The sequence below is a fragment of the Gracilinanus agilis genome, chromosome 4, assembly GCF_016433145.1.
Source record: "Gracilinanus agilis isolate LMUSP501 chromosome 4, AgileGrace, whole genome shotgun sequence".
Classification (NCBI taxonomy): domain Eukaryota; kingdom Metazoa; phylum Chordata; class Mammalia; order Didelphimorphia; family Didelphidae; genus Gracilinanus; species Gracilinanus agilis.
The window spans coordinates 60,848,112-60,868,958 of NC_058133.1; the positions used below are offsets into that span (position 1 = coordinate 60,848,112).

Below are 20,847 nucleotides of genomic sequence, written 5' to 3' on the forward strand. Positions count from 1 at the left end.
GTGTTTTTTGTAGACAGCATATGGTAGGATTTTGGTTTCTAATCCACTCTGCTATCTGCTTCCATTTTATGGGTAAGATCATCCTATTCACATTCAGAGTTATGATTGCCACCTATGTATTCCTCATCATTTTGATTTTCTCTTTTAGTCCAGCCTTTTCTTCTTTCGCTATTTCCTTCTACATGAGTGCTTTGCTTTTAATCAGTCCTCCTAATCCCACCCTTATTTTACTTTGCTTCCCACCTCCTCTCTTCTTATTCTCCTCTCATTTAATTGCACCCCCTTCTCCCTTTTAATATTTCCCCACTTCAGTCCTCCCTTTGTTTTTACCTCTCAACTTCCCTGTAGAGTAAGACAGAATACCCCAATAGATTTGCTCTTTCCTCTCAGAACTAATTCCACTGAGAGTAAGGTTTATGTATTATCTATTACCACTCTCTTCCTCTCCTTCTTATAATACTATTCTTCTCCGCCCCGCCCCTCCATGTACTTCTTTATGTGGTATAATATAATTTATTCTATTTTTCTTCTTCCTTCAAGTTTCTCTTAGTGCCATCCTCTATCCCCCCACCAACACTTTTTCTTACATATCATCTTAAACAACTTAATATCACAACCTCTGCCTATGAATAATTCTTCTATCTACTATGATAATAAAAATAATTTTAACAGTTATAGATATCATTTTTCCATGTAAAAATATAATCAATTTAACCTTATTGAAGCCCTTCAAATTTTCTACCATTCTTTCATGTTTACCTTTTTATAGTTCTTTTGAATTTTGTATTTGGACATCAAATTTCCCATTTAGTTCTGGTCTTTTCTTTACGAATGCTTGGAAATCTTCTATTTTGTTAAATGTCCATATGTTCCCCTTAAAGTATGTAGTCATTTTTGATGGATTGGTGACTTTTGCTTGTAGACCTAATTCTCTTGCCTTCCTGAATATTATGAATTGTCTCTCTGGCTGGTTGCAATATTTTCTCCTTGACTTGGAAACTCTTGAATTTGGCTATTATATTCCTCGGGGTTGTCTCGAGTATTTAATGTACAGGGTGATCTATGGACTCTTTCAGTGTCTTATTTTGCCCTCTTGTTCAAGAATATCAGGATAGTTTCTTGTAATATGATGTCAAGGCTTTTATTTTTTTCCAGGCTTTCAGGTCGACCAATAATTTTCATAGTGTGTCTCCTAGATCTTTTTTCTAGGTCAGTTATCTTTTCAATGAGATAGTTCATGTTTCTTTCTATTTTTTCATTCTTTTGGCTTTGCTGTATTAATTCTTCCTATATCATGAGATCATTAGCTTCTGTTTGCTCAATTCTAGTCTTTAAAGCCTGGTTTTCAGCTATGATCTTATAATTTTCCTTTTCAGTTTGATCCTTCTTTTCATGGCTTCCAGCAGGTCAATTCTGGTCTCCAATTTGCTTATAACTTCATTTGATTTCTGTGCCTCTTTTTCCATTTGGGCAATTTTGTTTTTTAAGATGTTGTTTTTCTTTTTGAATTATTTTCATTTCTTTTCCCCACTTTTCTTCCCTTTTTCTTCTATCTTTCTTACTTGGTTCTTGAAATTTTTAAGTTCCTTGAGAGCTTATTACCAATTTCCATTTTGGGGGGGGGTAGTTTAGATGTATTTGCATTTTTGTCAGTCTCCGTTACTGCCTCTGAGTTTTGTACTTTTTCTCCATAGAAATTATCCAGGATCAAAACCTTCCCCCCCCCCCCCCCCCCACTAGTGAATTTAAGATCCTTCATGTTGACGCATTGCTTTCTTAGCTTCTGTGTCATGGGGCTTTGCCTTAGTAGTATATTCCAGGCAGTTCTTTGTGTAGTGTACTTTACAGTGTTTTGCCCTGAGGCTATTTTTCTAATCCCTGCTGCCAATGCTCTGGCCCAGGCCCACTTCTGCCGAATTTCAGGGTTTTTGCTGTCCAGGGTCTGTGCTCTTTAGCCTCAGTCTTAGGTCTTGCACTGCCCACAGGGGTTATTCTCAGCCAGTTTCAGTGAATTTAGAGATTGCTGGAACCTCACTCTGACTCTGGCATGATAGAGGTGGTGTGGGGGAGGGGCAATCAGTTCACACTTTGATAAGTATAGTTCCCTCCCCACCCCTCAATATAGTGTGGAAATTTCCAAACACTGTCTACCTTTAAGACTTCATCCCATGGGAGAACCCCTTTACTTGTCTGATTATGATTTCTGACCTTTTGAGAAGCTTTGTATTGCTCAGTTGGAAGGAGATTCAGAAAGTTTCAGCTACTCCATAGCTATCTTAGCTCTGCCCTTCCTATTTGAGTATTTTTTAACAGAAATAGATATTTTAAGCATTTTCTATATATGTTTGCATACCCTTGTTTTTTTTTTTTTTGTTCTTGTTATTAAGGTTTTTTAGTTCGTTAAAATAACTACTCAAAGTTTTAAACATATATGTAGTTATTTATTCTCTATAGCATTTTTAAAATATAAGATCATTTTTGGTAAATCTTACCATAACCGTATATATTAAGCTAACTTCAGAAGTTTGACTTTGATGGACTTTAAAACTTGCAGATTTTCTCTCACCAATCTCAGGGGGTAGTACTGTTTGAAATAGCATGTCTAGGATGAAACATTTGCTGTAGTGTAGTGTAGACACTCTGTTGTGGAGGTCTATAGGCCAAAACAACAGAACTCCGGCACAGAGCATCTAGTTCTACAACTTCTGGGCCGTGAGAGGACCTTTGACCTCACTTCTGGCCAGTGGAACAGGGAGCAGAGGAATGCTGTGGGGGATGCCTGTCTGGGGGCCCTGTGATTGCCATTGCCAGTAACCACATAACCACAGCAACTATCATCCAGTCTACTGTTCTGGGGTTTCGTGGATTTCTAATTGACCATCATTACTGAGATAAGTGAGGGGGAGGCTGGGAGACGCGAGGGCCTGTGCAATGGGTGCGATTTCCCACTGTTAGAAATAGTGGCAGCCATCTTAATTTACATAAGGAATGCCATCTTACAGCATAGTGCAGACTCCATTTCATCACTATTACTGTTGTGCATCTTTATTAACCCTGCCCTTTCCTAAAAGACAGTTACATGTGCCATCTTGTGGTCAGTTAGCCTAGTTAACCCCTAATTGCCTTCAGGGCTAACAGGCAATTTATAATTCTATCTTCTATCACTGCCTCCCTGATGGAGAACCCCCAAAATAAAAAAAAAAACCAAGGTTAAATAAAGGAAGTGGTAGTAACAGTAGCTGACCTTTTCAAGAGACATGGACTGAGACGTATGGCATTATAGAAAAAAATGGCAGATCATTTTGCATTCTACATACTGAAATGGTAGTAAGCAGAACATGGAATATAAATAGACATTTTGAAACTAATCATTCCCAGCTCTTGAAAAAAAAAAAGGAAGGATGAAAGGAAGGAATACATTTCCAGGCAGCAACACTTTTATAAGAGCCAATCTAATTCCATCCTTAAATTTGTAAAAGGTTCTACAAATTTAACATCTGCATGTTTGAGCATTGCTTACTCCATAGCTCAGCATGGAAAAGCACTCAGTGAGGGAAAATTTATTAAAGAAACTCTCCTAAGATGTGCACCAGTTTTTATTTCACAATATGCAGAATAAAGATGCAGTTATTAAGAGAATATCTGAGTTACCACTCAGTAGAAATATCATAAAAGACCAAATGAAACTAAACACAAATGTACAACATCAATTAAAGAGAGACATAAGTAATTGTAAATATTTTTCGATCTTTCTTGATAAAACTACTGATGTTACATCACATGCTCAGTTAGCCATTATTGGTCTATATTCTGATGGTCTCCCAAGGAGAGAAGAGTTGATAAAGTTAGTATCAGTGCCAACAAGTACATCAGGAAGCGAAATATGTAAAGTTGTTATACAAACATTCTGTGACTTAAGCATTGATATCTCTACAGTTGTGACAGTGAAGACAGATGGGGCACCAAACATGTTGGGGAAAAAAATTGAATTTGTCATAGTGTTTACAGAAGTTATGGGACATCTAATTGTGCCTTTTCATTATATTATCCATCAGGAGGCTTTATGTGCCAAGGCAAGAGTCACCGACTTAAATGACTTAATGTCAGTTGTTACAAAAATATTTAATTTAATAGCTGCTTGCCCCCTCCACAAGTGAGAATTTTTTGCACTTTTACTGGAGGTTGATTCCACTTACAGTGGACCGCTGATGTACAATAATGTAAGATGGTTGAGACAAGACAAAGTTCTTGAGCGCTTTGTGGAGTGCTTTGAAAAAATTAAGGTATTTCTTGAGGATAAGGATCTGGGAAACTTTCCTCAGCTCAATGATGATAACTGGGTCAACACCCTGATGTTTTTTTTACAGATTTCTCTGTTCATATTAATAAACCGAATTTAAAGTTACAAGGTTTTGGCAAAACTATTGATGTTATGTTTGGATACTTTTGAAAGTAAACTTAAAATTTTTAAGCAAGATGTAAAAACTAAAACTTAAAAGTATTTTCCTCAAGTAACAAAGTATTTTGAGAAAGCCAGTGCAACTGTACAAAATGAAATGGAACCCTTGCATATAAAATACCAGCATGTTTTAGACTAGTTACTTGACCAGTTCAGTGATGGATTTAATCAATTTAGAAGCCTAGAACAGACCATGAAAATAATTTATGTTTCCCGATATAGTAGTCTACAGTAGTTTGGAATTAAATGGTTTCCAATGGATGCAAATTGATGATTTGGAGATGGAATTTGCAGAATTTCAAGACAGCATCTAGACTCAGGTGTTTGTTGACTTGAGATCAGAGCTTAAGAATCTGGAAAGGTGCCTCTTGGAGAATCAAGAGGAGTGCCACTACAAACAGGAAATTTGGAATGCCTGTAACTGATTACCAGACACTTTTTGTACCCTGAAAAATATAGCAATGACTTTACTCACAATTTTTCTCTCTACATACTTTTGTGAGACCTTATTCTCAGTGTTAATATCAAAACCAACAAATGAAACATATTGACAGATGAAGTTAGTAGTGCTTGCTTTGGCTTGAAGTGTACAAAATACCAACCTTCAATTGAAGATTTAGAGGCTAAATGAATTTTCATTAGCCAATGAAATTCAGCAACAAAAAAGTCACTAAAAGGCAGGTTAGTTAAAGATTTCCCCCTCCCCTTCCCTTATCTTAGTTCTCTGCACCCCACACAAGTTAAATAATATCAAGACCAACAAAAGAAACTGACTGACAAATGAACAAAGAAGTCACTAAGCAGGTAAGTTAAATAATTAATTTTTGGTTTATTAAATACAGTTATATAATACAATTATACATTTTTGTTGTTTATAAATATTGCAAAATTATCGTGTTTTTTTCTCAAAGTGACACACCACCCGAGTTATGCTTGGTTTTTTGGTGAATTTTGACACACCAAGCTCAAAAGGTTACCCATCACTGCCATTTTTTTATGATATGGTCTTTAATATTCAGATTGTATATCCATTTTGATTTTATTGTGTACTATAGAGAGAGGATGTTGGTCTTTCTAAGTCCATTTCTTACTCTAACACTATTTCTTATATGTTCTCTTAAAAGTTCAAAATCTATCTGCCTTAGTTTCCATAGTTTAAAATTTTCCTGACATTTATTGCTTTTCATCCAAAGTCTAGCCAGATAGGAACTCATTAATCTTACTGGTGGAAATACATTGTGAAACACTTATTATTCTGGCTAGTTGATATGGCCAGATTTGTTTGTTATTTATAAGGTTCTTTTAAATTTTTTTGGATGTCAATGTGAATAGTATTTAAACCCCAGTATTATAAAATCAAGGTAGCCTGATACGAAAGTAATCATAAAGTGATAAGAGAGTGACCCAAGATCACAGCCAGTATAGTACAATACATGGTTTATGTATCTTAAGCTTTATGAATTATATAGCTTTTGAGTTAATTTGCATTTAACACCTACCTCACAGAGTTGTGAGCATCAAATGAGGCAATAATTGCAACATAATTAGCACATTATAACTGAACACTTTATTGTCATTATTGTTATCATGTATATGTTTTATGTATGTTATTAGTCAATCAACAAACATTTATTAGGAGTCTTCTCTGTGCCAGAATCTCGGGACCCAAAGATAAAAATATTTTATTCTCAGAGTTCTTATATTTGTTTTGGGAAAATAACATGTACACCTGTAAAGAAAATACAGATGAAGGGAGACACTAGCATTTGGACAGATAAGGAAATTCCTCATGTAAGATGTGATAGTTGAGCTAAGTGTTGAAAGAATCTAGGGTTTCTGAGACATATAAGTGATGGGCTCTCATGCCTTCAAAGCATAAAGATCAGGTTGGGAAGGAGAAAAAAGATAGGAAATTTAATGTTTTGGATGTGTTTTATTTTTCTTCAGTGACTTTCACTAATGAACAACTCATGCTTTGTTGATTTTAGGCAAATGCAATTTTCATAGTTCAATTCATTAATTAAGCATTCATTACATACAAGATGTGCACCTGCCATGACTTAAATGATTCTCCATCTGTACAGTCTGTCTCAGATATACCTACTTTGTATAGGCTCGAGTAGACAGTTCATAGAAATGTATGATAAAATTCTTCATCCATTTGGTTTTACCTGAATGGATGGAAAAGACAAATTCCTTTGAGTGATTAGAGATCTTAGGAGGTTCTATAGTGTCCCAAGGCTTAAAACAATCAACACAATGACTTCTACAAAGAGGAACATCTGGAGGGCTTTACAATATATCCTTTCTCAACTAAGTATAGATTGCAAAGCAGAAGAGCAGTAATGCCTGGGGAATTGGAGTTAGCTGTCCTATAACTATGTCTGAGGCCAGATTCAAACCCAGGACCTCTCATCTCTAGGCCTGGCTTTATATCCACTGAACTGCCTACCTACTTTTCCATTCAGACTTTTCTTCTCTTCAGTGGATTTTTGTGCTTCATTTACTAACTGACCTATTGTTGTTTTTTTTTTTAAATTTTCTTCAGTACTTTTTCTATGCGTCATTTACCAAGTTGTCATTTTTTTTCCCACAGTTTGCCAGTATCGCTCTCATTTCTTTTCATAATTTTTCTTCTCTTTCATGTGATTTTTAAAATCCTTTGTGAGCTCCTCCAGTAATTCTTTTTGGGCTTGAGACCAATTTATATTTTTCTTGGTGGCTTTAGTTTTTTTGTTTATTTGTTTTCCTTGCTATTTGCTCATTTCTAACCTTTTTCTCATTTTTTAACTTAAAAGCTATTGCTACTTTTTTGAAAATCATTATTTGAGTGATTTTTTTTATACCTTTCCTAACCCCCCCTCCCTTTTAATTCTCTACTTTGATGAGTTTTATCTCCAAAATTCTTATAGAAAAGTACATAATTCAGGGGCCTTGAACTATGCTGCAGTTTTGTCAGTTACTTGGATAAGGACATAAATGGAAGGCTTATCAGTTTGTAGATGAAACAAAATCCAAGAAAGCTAGGTAACAATACACGTGGATGACAGGATATACATAAGTTTCAAAATCCTGGCATTGAGCCATAAAAAATGAATTTAGTTAGGACAAACTTAAATTCTTACATGTGGGTTCAAAAAAATTAATTTCACAATGGACAGATCTTCTGCAAAAGATCGGGGCAGGATGGAGAGGTGTTGTAGTAGACCAAGAAGCTTGCTATAAGTCTACAACAAGATCTGACAGACAGAAAAACTGATACAATTTTAAGCTACATTAAGAGAGATATTATGAACAATCTACCCTACTCAGTTCAAGATACCACAGTTTAGGAAGCAAATAAGCATCATCCAGAAGAGAGATAGTTATGAAGAACCATGAGGTCCTGTCATATACCAGATGACATAAGATCTATAAAGCACTGAGCACTACTACCTGGTGGTGGTGCTAAGAAGAAGTAGATCTTCCCTTCCATATAATGAGCAGTTAAAAGGAAGGGAGGATGTTTACTTTTGAAAAGAGAAGACTTTTGAGAGGGACAGACTAGAAGGGAGAAACATGGTAGCTGTCTTTTAAGTGTCTGTATGTAAGGTAGACTGGTTCTTCTTGGCTGCAAAGGACAGAACTGGAAACACCAGTGTGAATTTAGATTTACTGGAAGGGGAAATATCTTAATACCTCCAAAAAGGAATGGGTCCCCTTCAGGTTAATACCAGATGCCCACTTACTGGTAATGTGATAGGAGATTCCCTTATTCAAGTAGAGAGACATGAGATCAGAGCACAAGTAACCTTTGGCAGAAAATATCACTTTTTCCATTATTAAGAGGTTTTCTCAGCATCAAGTCATTGCATAAATAGCAAACATTGGAACAACATAGGGAAATACAGTCAGAGGACTCTGTGCTGGTGAGTGGTATATTTTAGGGCTCAAGAATTTAAATGGAAATGCTTGTTTTCATAGTGGAAAGAATATTAGAATTTTCTCCCAAGCTAGATTTGAAATTTTTAAAATTAAGTTGTAACCAATTAGAAAATTGTGATGATAGTAAATTCTTGATGTTTTTTTCAGATGTTAATTTTCAGATGTCCAGTTAAAAATCTTCTGGATAAACTAAATGTCAAGTATGATAGGACTAGAGTTTTCAGTAACAATGCTTTGTCTTCTAAGACCACTGTTCTTCTCTCCTGATTTTAAGTTTTCTGATCATCTTCCCCTACTCTTGGAAAAATCATGGTCCCTATGGTATCAGATGCACATATATAAACTTCCTGACTCAAGCTGAAAATCCCATTGGAGTCCCCTTAAATAATATGTGTTTGTATCCTTCCACTCCCACATGCACCCAATTCTTCCCCACTGATATCAAGTCAGCTACTGAGTATTTCTGGAAGCCTCCTCCTTTATTCTATTCCCACAGCCGTAGACATGCTAACTGAATGATACCTAGGGACAGTAATAGCACCTATCTCGCAGGGATGTTGTGAGAATAAAAATGAGAAAATATTTGTAAACTGCTTTGCAAACCTTGAAGTATCGTGTAAAAAATACCATGTGTTATTATTGGCAATAAAAATTATTACAAGGAATAACTGCTTAGAGTAGAAGGGAAATAGAAATGTGTACATATATGTTTGTGTGCAAATTTGAGTAATATAACAAATAAAAATAAGATTAAAAAAAACACAGAGATAAACTGGTCCTGAAATGGGATTTTGAGTTGTAAACACATTAGGAAGAATTAGCAATCTAAAACTGTCTCCCTAGATTGGTCAGCTGCTAGCGTCCTGCCCGCCTAGGGAAAGATGATGAACACCAACCCCCTGGCAAGTGTCTAACACATGACAATAATATTCACTCCCAAACATTGTTCCAGTTACATCACCAACTTCTTAGCCTGTTGTGGATCCTAGTTAATTCTTTGTAACAGATTTAAAGCCACAAAAGTAATTTTGCATCCACATCCTTTTAATTGTTGAAGTCGTCCACCGACTCCACGAAGATTCCTAGTGGGTTGGACACTCAGAAAGGGGAACCAAGGACTGAGTGAAAATGGGTTACGGGTTAAGGACTAATGGAAAGAGAACATAAGGCGAGAACAAAGACACGCAGACACAGAAAGTTTTGGCTGTAATGTTCTACAACCTTCTCTTAATAGCCTCTTCAGGTCTTTAAACTTATGATGATTCTCTTCTTTGGCGCATTCTGAAATATCATAGATTGCCATTCACTTCACAAGTACATAAAGTTAAAATTAATTTTTATGTATTTGTTTCTGTTCTGTTTTTATCTTGTTTATCTTAGTTCTTCTTTAAAAACTGAAATAAAGCACCCATGTTCTTCCTAAACTCATGCTCATACTATAGTTATTGCATTGAATCTTACTGATAAATATCTCATACTTCATTGATTTTAGGCAGCTTTTAGAGCTCACTTTGAAGACTACAGTATAAATCTTCTTTCTCATCTCTTCTTTACCCTGCAGTCTGATATCTATTCTTATATCCCACGGGATTCTGTCTTCAGACCTCTTCTCCCTCTGCATTATTTCACTTGGTGATCTCACTAGCTCCCATGCAGTCAGTTATCATCTTAATGCTAAAGACTCTCAAATCTACCTATGCAGCCCTAAATGTCGATCTCCATTTTTTTACATCTCCAACTGCCAATATTTCGAACTAAATTTCCTATATTCCTATACTTGATCTAGATTTCTTTAGACTCAACACTGAACTCATATTCTTTCCCTTCAATACTTCTTCCCTTCCAAACATCCATATTGCTGTCAAGAGCAAGTAACTGCCTTAGGGACAGAATACTAGGCTTGGAGTCAGAAAGACCCGAGTTCAAATCTAGCCTTGGGTACTTCCTAGCTATAGGACCCTGGGCAATTCATTTAACCCTCAGTTTAATTGCCTCAGTTTCCCCATCTATGAAATGGGGATGCTATTAATAATACCTACTTTCCACAGTTGTGAGGATCAAAGGTGTGGGGCCAAACACTCTCTCTCTCTCTCTTTCTCTTCCCCACCTCCCGCCCTCCCCCTGTTCTTCTGACTTCCTGATTTGGCTTAGCATAATTTAGCTAGGTGAACCAGATACTAAAAGGATCAAGGAAAGACCAGAAAAATGACCTGGAAGCTGCTCTGGCATAGATTACTTAAATGAGTAAATCTTAAGAGAGAAACTAATGAATGATTGATCCTCTTTTGAGTAAAATAAGGGATCCTTCAACTTCATTGCTCTTTTGGTGAGAATTTTTTCCCTAGCATTCAAAACAAACTTAATTAAAAGGTATACTGCTGCATTTTCAGAGTTACAAGGATTTTCATAGTTTAAATTCTATTCCCCCACATCTTTTTTTTTTTTTTTAAGCCACAATATAGAGGGGGAAAGAACGGAAAAGCAAGGTACCCAGTTTAATGAGATTGTACTCTTTTCTTTTATTTTTTAAATGGATATTTTATTTTATTTTTTACTACTTTTAATTTTTATTTTTTAGAAAATTTTTTCATGGTTACATGATTCATGTTCTTAATCTCTCCTCCACCCCCTACCCTCCTCCACCCCCTCACCCCCATGTAGCCAACGTGCATTTCCACTGGTTTCTTCATATGTCATCGATCAAGACCTTTTTCATATTATTGATAATTGTTCTAGGGTGTGGATGTTTAGAGTCTACATCCCAGATCATGTCCGCATCAACCCATGTGTTCAAGCAGTTCTTCCTCTGAATGTGGGTAGTATTCTTTTCCATAAATCCCTCAGAATTGTCCTGGGTCGTTGCATTGCTGCTAGTACAGAAGTCCGTTACTTTCAATTTTACCACAGTTTTTCCCTCTCTGTGTATAATGTTCTCCTGGTTCTGCTCCTTTCACTTTACATCAGTTCCTGGAGGACATTCCAGTTCACATGGAATTCCTCCAATTTATTATTCCTTTGAGCACAATAATATTCCATCACCAGCATATGTCACAGTTTGTTCAGCCATTCCCCAATTGACCCTCATTTTCCAGTTTTTTGACACCACAAAGAGCAGGCTATAAATATTTTTATACATGTCTTTTTCCCTATGATCTCTTTGGGGTACAAACCCAGCAATGGAATGGCTGGATCAAAGGGCAGGCAGTCTTTTAGACTTTAGTCTAAAGTCTAAAGTCTAGACTTAGTCTTTGGGCATAGTTCCAAATTGCCATCCAGAATAGTTGGATCAATTCACAACTCCACCAGCAGTGCATTAATGTCCCAATTTTGCCCTATCCCCTCCAACATTCATTACTCTCCCTTGCTATCATTTTAGCCAATCTGCTGGGTGAGAGGTGATACCTCAGAGTTGTTTTGATTTGCATTTCTCTAATTATTAGAGATTTAGTCTGTATTGCTTAATGTGCCCTGAGGCTAAAACCTCAAGAGGAAAAAAAAGAAGTCAGGGGACAAGATGGAGTTTTTTCCGCTGAGCTGTCCAGTGGTAGGGTCCTCCTGCTCTGTCCTACTGTTTGATCTGGTTTTCTTTCCTCTTGAAACCCTTTGTTCTCTATCTTGGTGTGATGAAGCCAGGCAGTCTGAGGTTTGCTCCATCTAAGCTGCCATATTTCGAGGGTTTTTGCTGTGTTTCTCTGGCTTTCTCCTCCAGTCACCTTCCTGGGCCTGTGTTCAATTCCCAAGTTCAGCACCAGCAAGGCCCTCTCTCTAGACCAGTGCGCCTGCCTGCCCTGAGATTTCAGGGGCCACTGGAGACTCTGCACAGCACATGGGGGAGAGGTCCTGGGATTCCTTTTCTATACCCTCAGACCCAACAGTTCAAGAATTCAAGCCTTTTTCTTGGCTGTACCTCTTGAGCTGTCCAACAGTAGAATTCCCCCTGCTCTGTCCTGTTGTTAGATTTAGTCCTCTTTCTTCTCAAAGCTCATTGTTTTCTATATCTGTGTGGAAGAGTGGAAGTTTTAAGATTTGTTCGGCCTAAGCCGCCATCTTCCCAGAATCTCCTGTATTCTTTTATAAGATCTGGATAAAGATGGGAAAGAAGTTGACCTCCTAAAAGAGAGATTCATTGTTTTGTGTAACTTCCATTGATTTACATATATCCCTTCTTTGATTTACATTGGGAGCTACAGTACCATAAGTATTACAGGAATGTTGCATCCTGGTATGATGCTGCTGATTCACTGAAAAATTCATTTCTGTTGCTCAGGGAAATAAATTCATAAGGACAGTCATGATGTGGCAGTGAGAAGTGCATCTACTCCTCTAGTATAGAGAGGTTTGAAAGAAATAAGATGTACTAGTTAAGGATGATCACAGATGTAGCATCTTCTATAAGGGAACCCAATTTCTGTTGATATCAGAAGGTGGGAAGAATTTGAAGTAGTGATATCTAAGAGGCAAAGGTATTTGCTGAAGTACATTGAGAGTATAAGGATTCCAGAAGGAAAGGAAATAGATATAATTACTTTTCTTTGTTTCTAGGTACACAAACGAATGGCCTGGACTTCCAGAAGCAGCCTGTTCCTGTTGGAGGAGCAATCTCTGCAGCTCAGGCTCAGGCCTTCCTTGGACACCTCCATCAGGTAAAACATTCTTCTTAAATGGGAAAAATTCAAGATAAAACTGGGAGTATAGCAACATTAATACATAAGGAAGACATTTAAGAATTTTGAATTTTCCTTTTTCAAAAGTATAATATGAAGCATGTGTTTTAAAATTGATGTGACTGTGTTGGTAGCTATAATTTAGTAAGTTCTTTAGGCCACAGATCTCACAGCTGCAGGCAAAAAATTCTCTTGCTTTGAGTATATATATATGTGACCTCAGATGTTGATATTCATTTGCCAACATTATGGTAACAAACAAGATGAGCTAAAGATCCTTTTACATGGAGGTATGTATCACATTATATGCATCTCTGAATCTTATTGGAGAGAGACTTGTGCCTAGAATAAGGCAGTTCAGGGATAAATCTTACTTAAGAATAGGGAAAGGGAGATCAGCAGTATATATTTAAAAGACATTTCATAATGCAATAAAAATGGAAAATAATACAGGGAAAAGATATAGACCTGAATGAAAACTGAATTATGAATGGATCAAAATGCAAGTCATAGAAATAACAAACATCAATATTTCTGTGATACAGCTAAATCATACCTTAGAGAAAAAATTATAATAGAAGTAAAATTAGTGAACTGAATAAGTATTTTTAAAATAAAAAAATTAACAAATAAGCTTGAAATTAATGCAGATAAGGAATTATTTAGAAGAGAAATAGATAAATTGGAAAACACTATAGAATTGATTAAAAACTAAAAGCTTATTGTTTGAAAATCTAACAAATATAGACATCTTTAGCCAATATGATCAAAAAATGAGAAAAAATAGAATAACTAAAAATAATAAACTGAATATAACAATAAACTGAATTCACTATAAACAAAAAAGGAATAAAAAATTTATAGCCCATGGACCCAATTTCATTCAAATGAAATTAAGAATTTCAAAAGAAATAGAGTGCTATGTATGAAAGTATTAAATACAGAAAGTAACAGATCTTGAAATAGGGATTTTAATCCCTTTGTAGCAAATTAATTTTACTGTTTAAGAATTATCCAAAAAAAGGGAGGGGGAGGGATATCAATAGCTTTAGGAGTGAATGTTATCAAGTATACAATGTAACTATTTAACAAAAGTGAAAATATTGAAGGATCAATATTCAAGGTATCTGAATCTGGTAAGGGAATGGAAAAATCTTGGACCTTATTAATAACAAAATAATGTGACAAAGAAAATATCAACAACTATAGACAGACTCCTGTATATGTCTACTCTCTAATCTATACAAAAATTTTATGAGTCATCTAAACATGAACTGAGAATATCCTGGATGAGACCACTAGAGAAAATAAGCAGGCTTTCACAAATGTCAGCAGTGTTCCACATCTGTACCTTAGGAGAATTGTATGAAAGATGGAAAGAATATCAGATCTCACTATTCCTTTTGTTTTTTTATTATGAAAAAGTATTAATAATAACTAACATAATGTTTGCAAAGTACTTTACATGTTATCTCAGTTGATCTTTACCACACTGTGAAGGCTGTTATTCCTCTTCTACAGATGAAGTAAGTGAGGCAGAGGGAGATTAAATGACATGCCCAAAGGTCACCTAGCTAGTATAAGTGTCTGAATCAGGATTTGAACTCAAGACTTCCTGAATCCAAATCCAATACTTTTATCACTGTACTATCTAGCTGCTTAGATTTGAGTTATTTTTAGTATCTCCCATCCTTGCTTCAAAATTTCTTAAAAGTTAAAACAACAGCAGTAAACATGCTTAACCTTCTTATCACAAATACCAAGCCTTTGAAAATGAGAAAGAAATGCTTGGCAAAGGGACTTGGAGGAAATTGAGCATAGAGCCCAAGTGAGAGAGAATCTTTGTAGATGATGAGGTCCTCCAGATGCTATTAGGTAATACTGTGATGGTCACATGAAGCCCTTCATCATTTCATAACTTCCTAGAAGCCATCTATAAACATTCAAAAGAGTTTGTCCTGGCTTTCCACAGAGAAAAGATCAAGGGAATAAAGAGTTGCCCAGATTATTTCATTTATTTTGTTGGACAGCCTATGAAACATGTCCAATAGTATGTATATCTAGAACACGTAGTGTAGATGAGCAATAAGTTAGGCCAGGAGTTAAGAGGAGCAGTATAGGATCAAATATTAAGAATTGAAGTTCTAGTCTGGACTTAGAATTAATCTCTTTGAACCTCCTCAGAAAAACCGACTGAATTGTCTTTGGGAATTACATGTCAACATTAATAACAGCATGTTTCCCAAGGAAAAAAAGACTGATTTTAATACCACTATTTTACTGCTATTTTTGCTGTATAGCAGTGAGACATGAAATTCAGCAGCCTCCAAAGACTGGGATTCTTTGAGATCCAGCCCCCAGGGAAGACACATCAAAGGGTGGGGAGGCAGAAAGCAATAGGGAAAAATAAGGAAAAAAGACTGAAATTATCAGTGATCTCAAGAGGAATAAAATTCAAAGACCTTGAGCATAAACAGATAAACCAACAGGGAAGATATCAGTAGCAGAAGGAAATATGGCCTTCAGACTAAGTAAAAGAATTCAGGCATCTATGAATAAGCATTTTAAAAAAAAAAGGAAAATGAATTAACACCTGCTGAGACAGAGGAACCTATGGATTCCCTAAGGGAACATGGAAACACACACCAAGATGTTCCTAAATGTCTTAAAAGAGAAATGAGAATTGTAAGAGTAGAATTTATGGCTCATACAGCAAAATAATTGGCAGAATAGAAAAACTTGAATTCACAGTGGCAAGTTTCACCAAAGAAACAAAGAGAGGATAACTGATTTGGAATGCAAATACAAAGAAGTTAAGGATAGTCTAAAAGAAGATAAGCAAAAATTAGTAATGTTAAAAGAAAATATAGTCTCTTTATAAGTGAAGTATGCTGATCTCAAAAACAAAATGCTCTGTAGAAACAACTTAAAGATTATAGGTATGTGTTCAAGAAGAAAATGACAGGTCAAAAATACTTGAACGTCATAATGTAAGAAATAATATTTAAAATTGCCCAGAACCTCCTCCAAATATAGACAACAAAGTAGACATTTTTAAAATACATAGATTGCCTCCAGGAAAACAAAAAACAAAAAAATAAACCTCTAGTCTACAAACTCCAAGACACATAGTAGTTGAGTTTTAAGAGTTCCATGGAAAGACATAAAATTTTTTCAACCCACCATGAGAAAAATCTTCAAATATGAAGTACAGGAAATTCAAATAATACAAGACTATGAGGCATCCTCAAAAAGTCACAGGAAGGAATTGAAGAATTGTGTTCTGCAGATTAAAGAAGAGCTCAAAATACAGCCCAGAGTGACCTAGCCTGCAAATTTGATCTTAACCATGAATGCAAAAGAATTGCTTTTTTTTAAATGGATGCTTAATTTATTTTTTCTCTTTTTTAAAAAGTTTAATTAATTTAGAATATTTTTCCATGATTCCATGATTCATGTTCTTTCTCTCCTCTCCTCCCACCCCCACCCCCATAGCCAATGAGCAATTCCACTGGGCTTTACATATGTCATTTGATCAAGATCTATTTCCATATTATTCATATTTGTACTAGGGTGATCATTTAGAGTCAACGTCTCCATTGAACCATATGATCAAGCGAATGTTTTTCTTCTGTGTTTCTACTCCCACAGTTCTTTCTCTGGATGTGGATAGCGTTATAGGTCCCTCTGAATTGTCCTAGATCCATTGCATTGCTGCTAGTAGAGAAGTCCATTACATTTTATTGTAGCACAGTGTATCTGTCTCTGTGTACAATGTTCTCCTGGTTCTGCTCCTTTCATTCTGCATCAATTCCTGGAGGTCATTCCAGTTCACATGGAATTCCTCCAGTTCATTATTCCTTTGAGCACAATAATATTCCATCACCAACAGATACCACAGTTTGTTCAGCCATACCCTGATTGATGTACACTCCCTCATTTTCCAATTTTTTGCCACCACAAAGAGCGTGGCTATAAATATCATTGTACGAGTCTTTTTCCTTATTGTCTCTTTGGGGTATAAACCCAGCAGTGGTTTGGCTGGATCAAAGGGCAGGCAGTCTTTTAAAGCCCTTTGGGCATAGTTCCAAATTGCCTTCTAGAATGTTTGGATCAATTTACAACTCCACCAGCAATGCATTAGTGTCTCAATTTTGGATGCTTAATTAAAAAAACAAACAGCATTCCAAATATTCTTTAAAGGAAAGCTAGACTAGAGAAAATTATTTGTTTCTCGGTCACTGCAAACAACAGAAATAGCAAAAGGATTAACAAATATAACCACCAAAAACAACACAAACAACAAAAATAGAGAGACCACTTAGATATTTCTTTCTAAATGGAAATGAGAAGATAAGTGAAAGCAAAAGTCAAATAAAATTGATGGAGAAACAGGCCTCACCCATCAGGGACTAAACTTCACAACAACTTGCCTTTGGGTGTTTTTTGGAAGGACTAAAGCACAGAATGTAAAGGCACATGGAGGGGTGGGAATAAGTTAGAAGAGAATTTATAATAGAGTCTTAATGAAATCAGAGGCTAACAATAAAGAGAAAATCACTCCTGTAGTCTGCCAGGAAAAAGGAAACCTATATGGTCATGGACAAATAGGCAAAAAGAAGGATTAAAAAAGGAATGGAAATCTTTTTTTGGTGGAATTGGGGAAATGGGACCACTAACATACTTCTATAGGAATAAAGAGATTCTTTTATTGGGAGATGAGGACTTTATTGTGGGAATCTGTAGGAATTTGATTCTTAGAAAAACCACTCATCTTGCCATAGCTTCTTAGGACAATTGGCAACCAGACGAGTGGGAAGGTATGGACCCAGGTCAGAGATTTTGAAATAAATGGAGGGAAATTACCTAGGAGAGGTCAATGGTAAAACTTATGAAAGCACCTAAACAAGAATCTCAAAGATGTGCACACATAGGTGGGTTGTAATCTGCATTATTGGAGGGAATGCCCATATTGATGAGAGTATAGATCTGTTTGCATATTTAAATTAGTTTTACAGAAATTATTTTCAATACCTAAAAAGTAAGACATTGTATCTGTCTCTTTTTAAAAAATATTATACCTAATAACCTAAATTAAGCAAGATAAGGATAAGATAAATAATTGTGCTCTAACATTATGAGCAATTACAATTGAATCAAAAATGTTTAAATATTTGTAAAAGCATTGCATCCCTATGTTGAAAAGAAATTATTGCTTATTACAGGAGATTCACAGATGTTTCAAATTGATGGAATAAATGTAATCATATTAGAATCTGAGAGAGCATATGACAATCAATTATTGTCCCATCTCCCTGCCCCCACCCCCAAAAAAAACCAACAACAACCTATTCTTTGACAAGAAATAGCAGTCATTTGTACTAAAAACCCTGCAAACATAGGCATAGAAGAACCATTTCTTGGAAAGACTCAACATAAGAGTCACAGAGCCAACATCCCAGTGTAGTCAGCATCAGTGGCAGTGCCTACATTCTGGAAACATTGGTTGAACTATGGCAACATTGCTGAGTTCTTACCTTATCTCATCTTGCAATTTCTGGTGAGCTGTGGCAGTGCAGAATGCTGACTGCAATGGAGGATTGGGGTTTTACCTTAAATTAGAAAGGCTGAAATCTTTTTTCTTCTCTTTCTCTCTCTTTACTAATAAATGCTTATAAATCTCATAATAAACCTCCAAGAATAATTTTTATTTACAAGCTTTACATAGAAGGTAGAATTTTATCAGAGACCTGAAGAAAGCCAGAGGAACCCAGAAGCATGAACACTCTAGGAATGAGTGATAGCCAGTGAAAATGTGCAGTTTGGAAGATAGAAGAGCCAGTGTCACCATATTATGGAATGTGGGGAGGGGGAGTAAAGTGTAAGACTAGAAAGGTAGGAAGGGGCCAGGTTATGAAGGAATTTAAAAGCCAAACAGGACTCTTTATTCAACCTTGGAAAAGACAGTAATAATAATGAATAATAAAATCATTTACATGGTGCCTGCTATGTGCTAGGCACTTTACAAATATTATCTCATTTGATCTTCAGAACTCTGGGAGGAGTTGAGGAAACTGAGACAAAGATTATATGAATTACCCTAGGTCACATAGCTAGTGCCTGAAGCTCAATTTGAATTCAGGTCTTCCTGACTCTAGACAGATGCAACCCTCTGTCCACTCTACCTCCTCACTACCAAGGTAATGGGAACTTTCAGAGTTTATTGGATAGGGGCATGACATGATCAGACCTGCGCCTTAAAGAAAATCACTTTCATTACTGACTGGAGAGAAACTTGTGGCAGGGGAACCAACCAGCATCCTATTGAAATAGCTCAGGCATGAGATGATGCAGGCATGTCCTAGATAGTGGCAGTGTCAGGTGAGAAGGCTATATCTGAAAGTCGTTGGGAAGACAAAATCAAAAGTATATAACAGATGAGATATGAGAGGGTGAGGTGGCCAGGGTGACCAGGGAGCGTAGTTGTAGGGAAGTAGGAAGAAGAGAGATTTAGGGGTAAGAGATGTTAGTTTTGGACATGTTGCTATTAAGATGTCTACAGAATATCCAATTCAGGATATAAACAGTTGGAGATATGAAACTATCAGCCATCGGAGAGGTTAGGTTTGAATAAGTAGATGCTACTGAAGACACAGAAAAGAAAGTTCTTTGCAGTATCAGATGACTTAGCATCAGAAACCATTGATTTTATCATTGGAAATAACATTAAAGGAGAGTTGTTAATATCTACTTTACCCACTGCACTTTGGACTATGAGACCTTTCAATTTGACTTTCTACTGAAACCTTCTAAATATATCATCTCTACCATTAAAATGTGAACTCACTGACAACTAGGACTATCTTTATATCCCCAGCACTTATCACAGCACTTTCTATACAGTGTGTTTAATCAGTGTTTTATTCAAAGTTCCTGTAGAAAATCCAAGATAGTCAAGTATAGAAAGCTGGTCTCTTCCAATGTTCCCTTTCATACAACTTTAACCCTTCAAATCAAAATCTGGAATGGCAAAATCAAGGAAAAGTCAAGGTGAGATTTTTTTCCCACACCAACACAATTTAGGAGATTGGGTTGGAAGAGATGTGTGACATGGGTTTGGAAGCTAGCTTGTAGTCCACATGGATGCAACAACAATGGTGGTACTAGTTGCTGGTAACAGAAGCAGCAGCAACCTCAGGAGCTCTCAGGCAATAAGGGGATGTGAAAACTGGTCAGAAAGAGATTGCATGTATCCTCTGCTAGCACTGGACAAAGGACCAGATGCTGTTTGGCAACTCAATTGCCTATACCCACTTCTGGGTCATAATTAGGAACAGAGAACAGCATTTTTGGTCATGAGGGATCAAGGGCCCTGAAAAGTGGTGTCACTTCCAGTCTCAAGGATAATTACAGTTGAGATTAGAGACTTTTCCTAAGTAAGGACAGAGTTCAGACAAGGAGAGCAGTCACCACACCTCTCCCTAAATCACTTTAAACATTGACAACTTCAGAACTAAACCCTCAAAACTAGCTCTAAAAGCAGCAATGCTAAAAACAAACAAGCAATCATCATGTACCACAACTTGTTCAGCCATTTACCAATTAATGGACATCTCTTCAATTTCTAATTTGCCACCAAAAAAAAGAACTGCTATAAATATTTTTGTTCTTATAAGTCCTCCTCTTTTTCTTTAATCTTTCTGGGATACAGAACTCGTAATGGTATTGCTAAGTCAAAGGCAATACATGTTTTATAATATTTTGGACATAGCTCCAAATTTTTCTCTAGAATTATTGGAT

General features: G+C 36.2%; 1 protein-coding gene across 1 annotated transcript in view; it reads left to right on the plus strand.

The window, feature by feature from the left end:
* POU2F1 (POU class 2 homeobox 1) overlaps nt 1–20,847 on the plus strand; it is a 115,459-nt gene that overhangs the window by 26,104 nt on the left and 68,508 nt on the right. Inside the window, exon 3 of the mRNA XM_044676367.1 lies at nt 12,926–13,026. Within this exon, the coding sequence (XP_044532302.1) occupies nt 12,926–13,026 (101 nt within the window). The remainder of the gene's footprint in view (nt 1–12,925; nt 13,027–20,847) is intronic.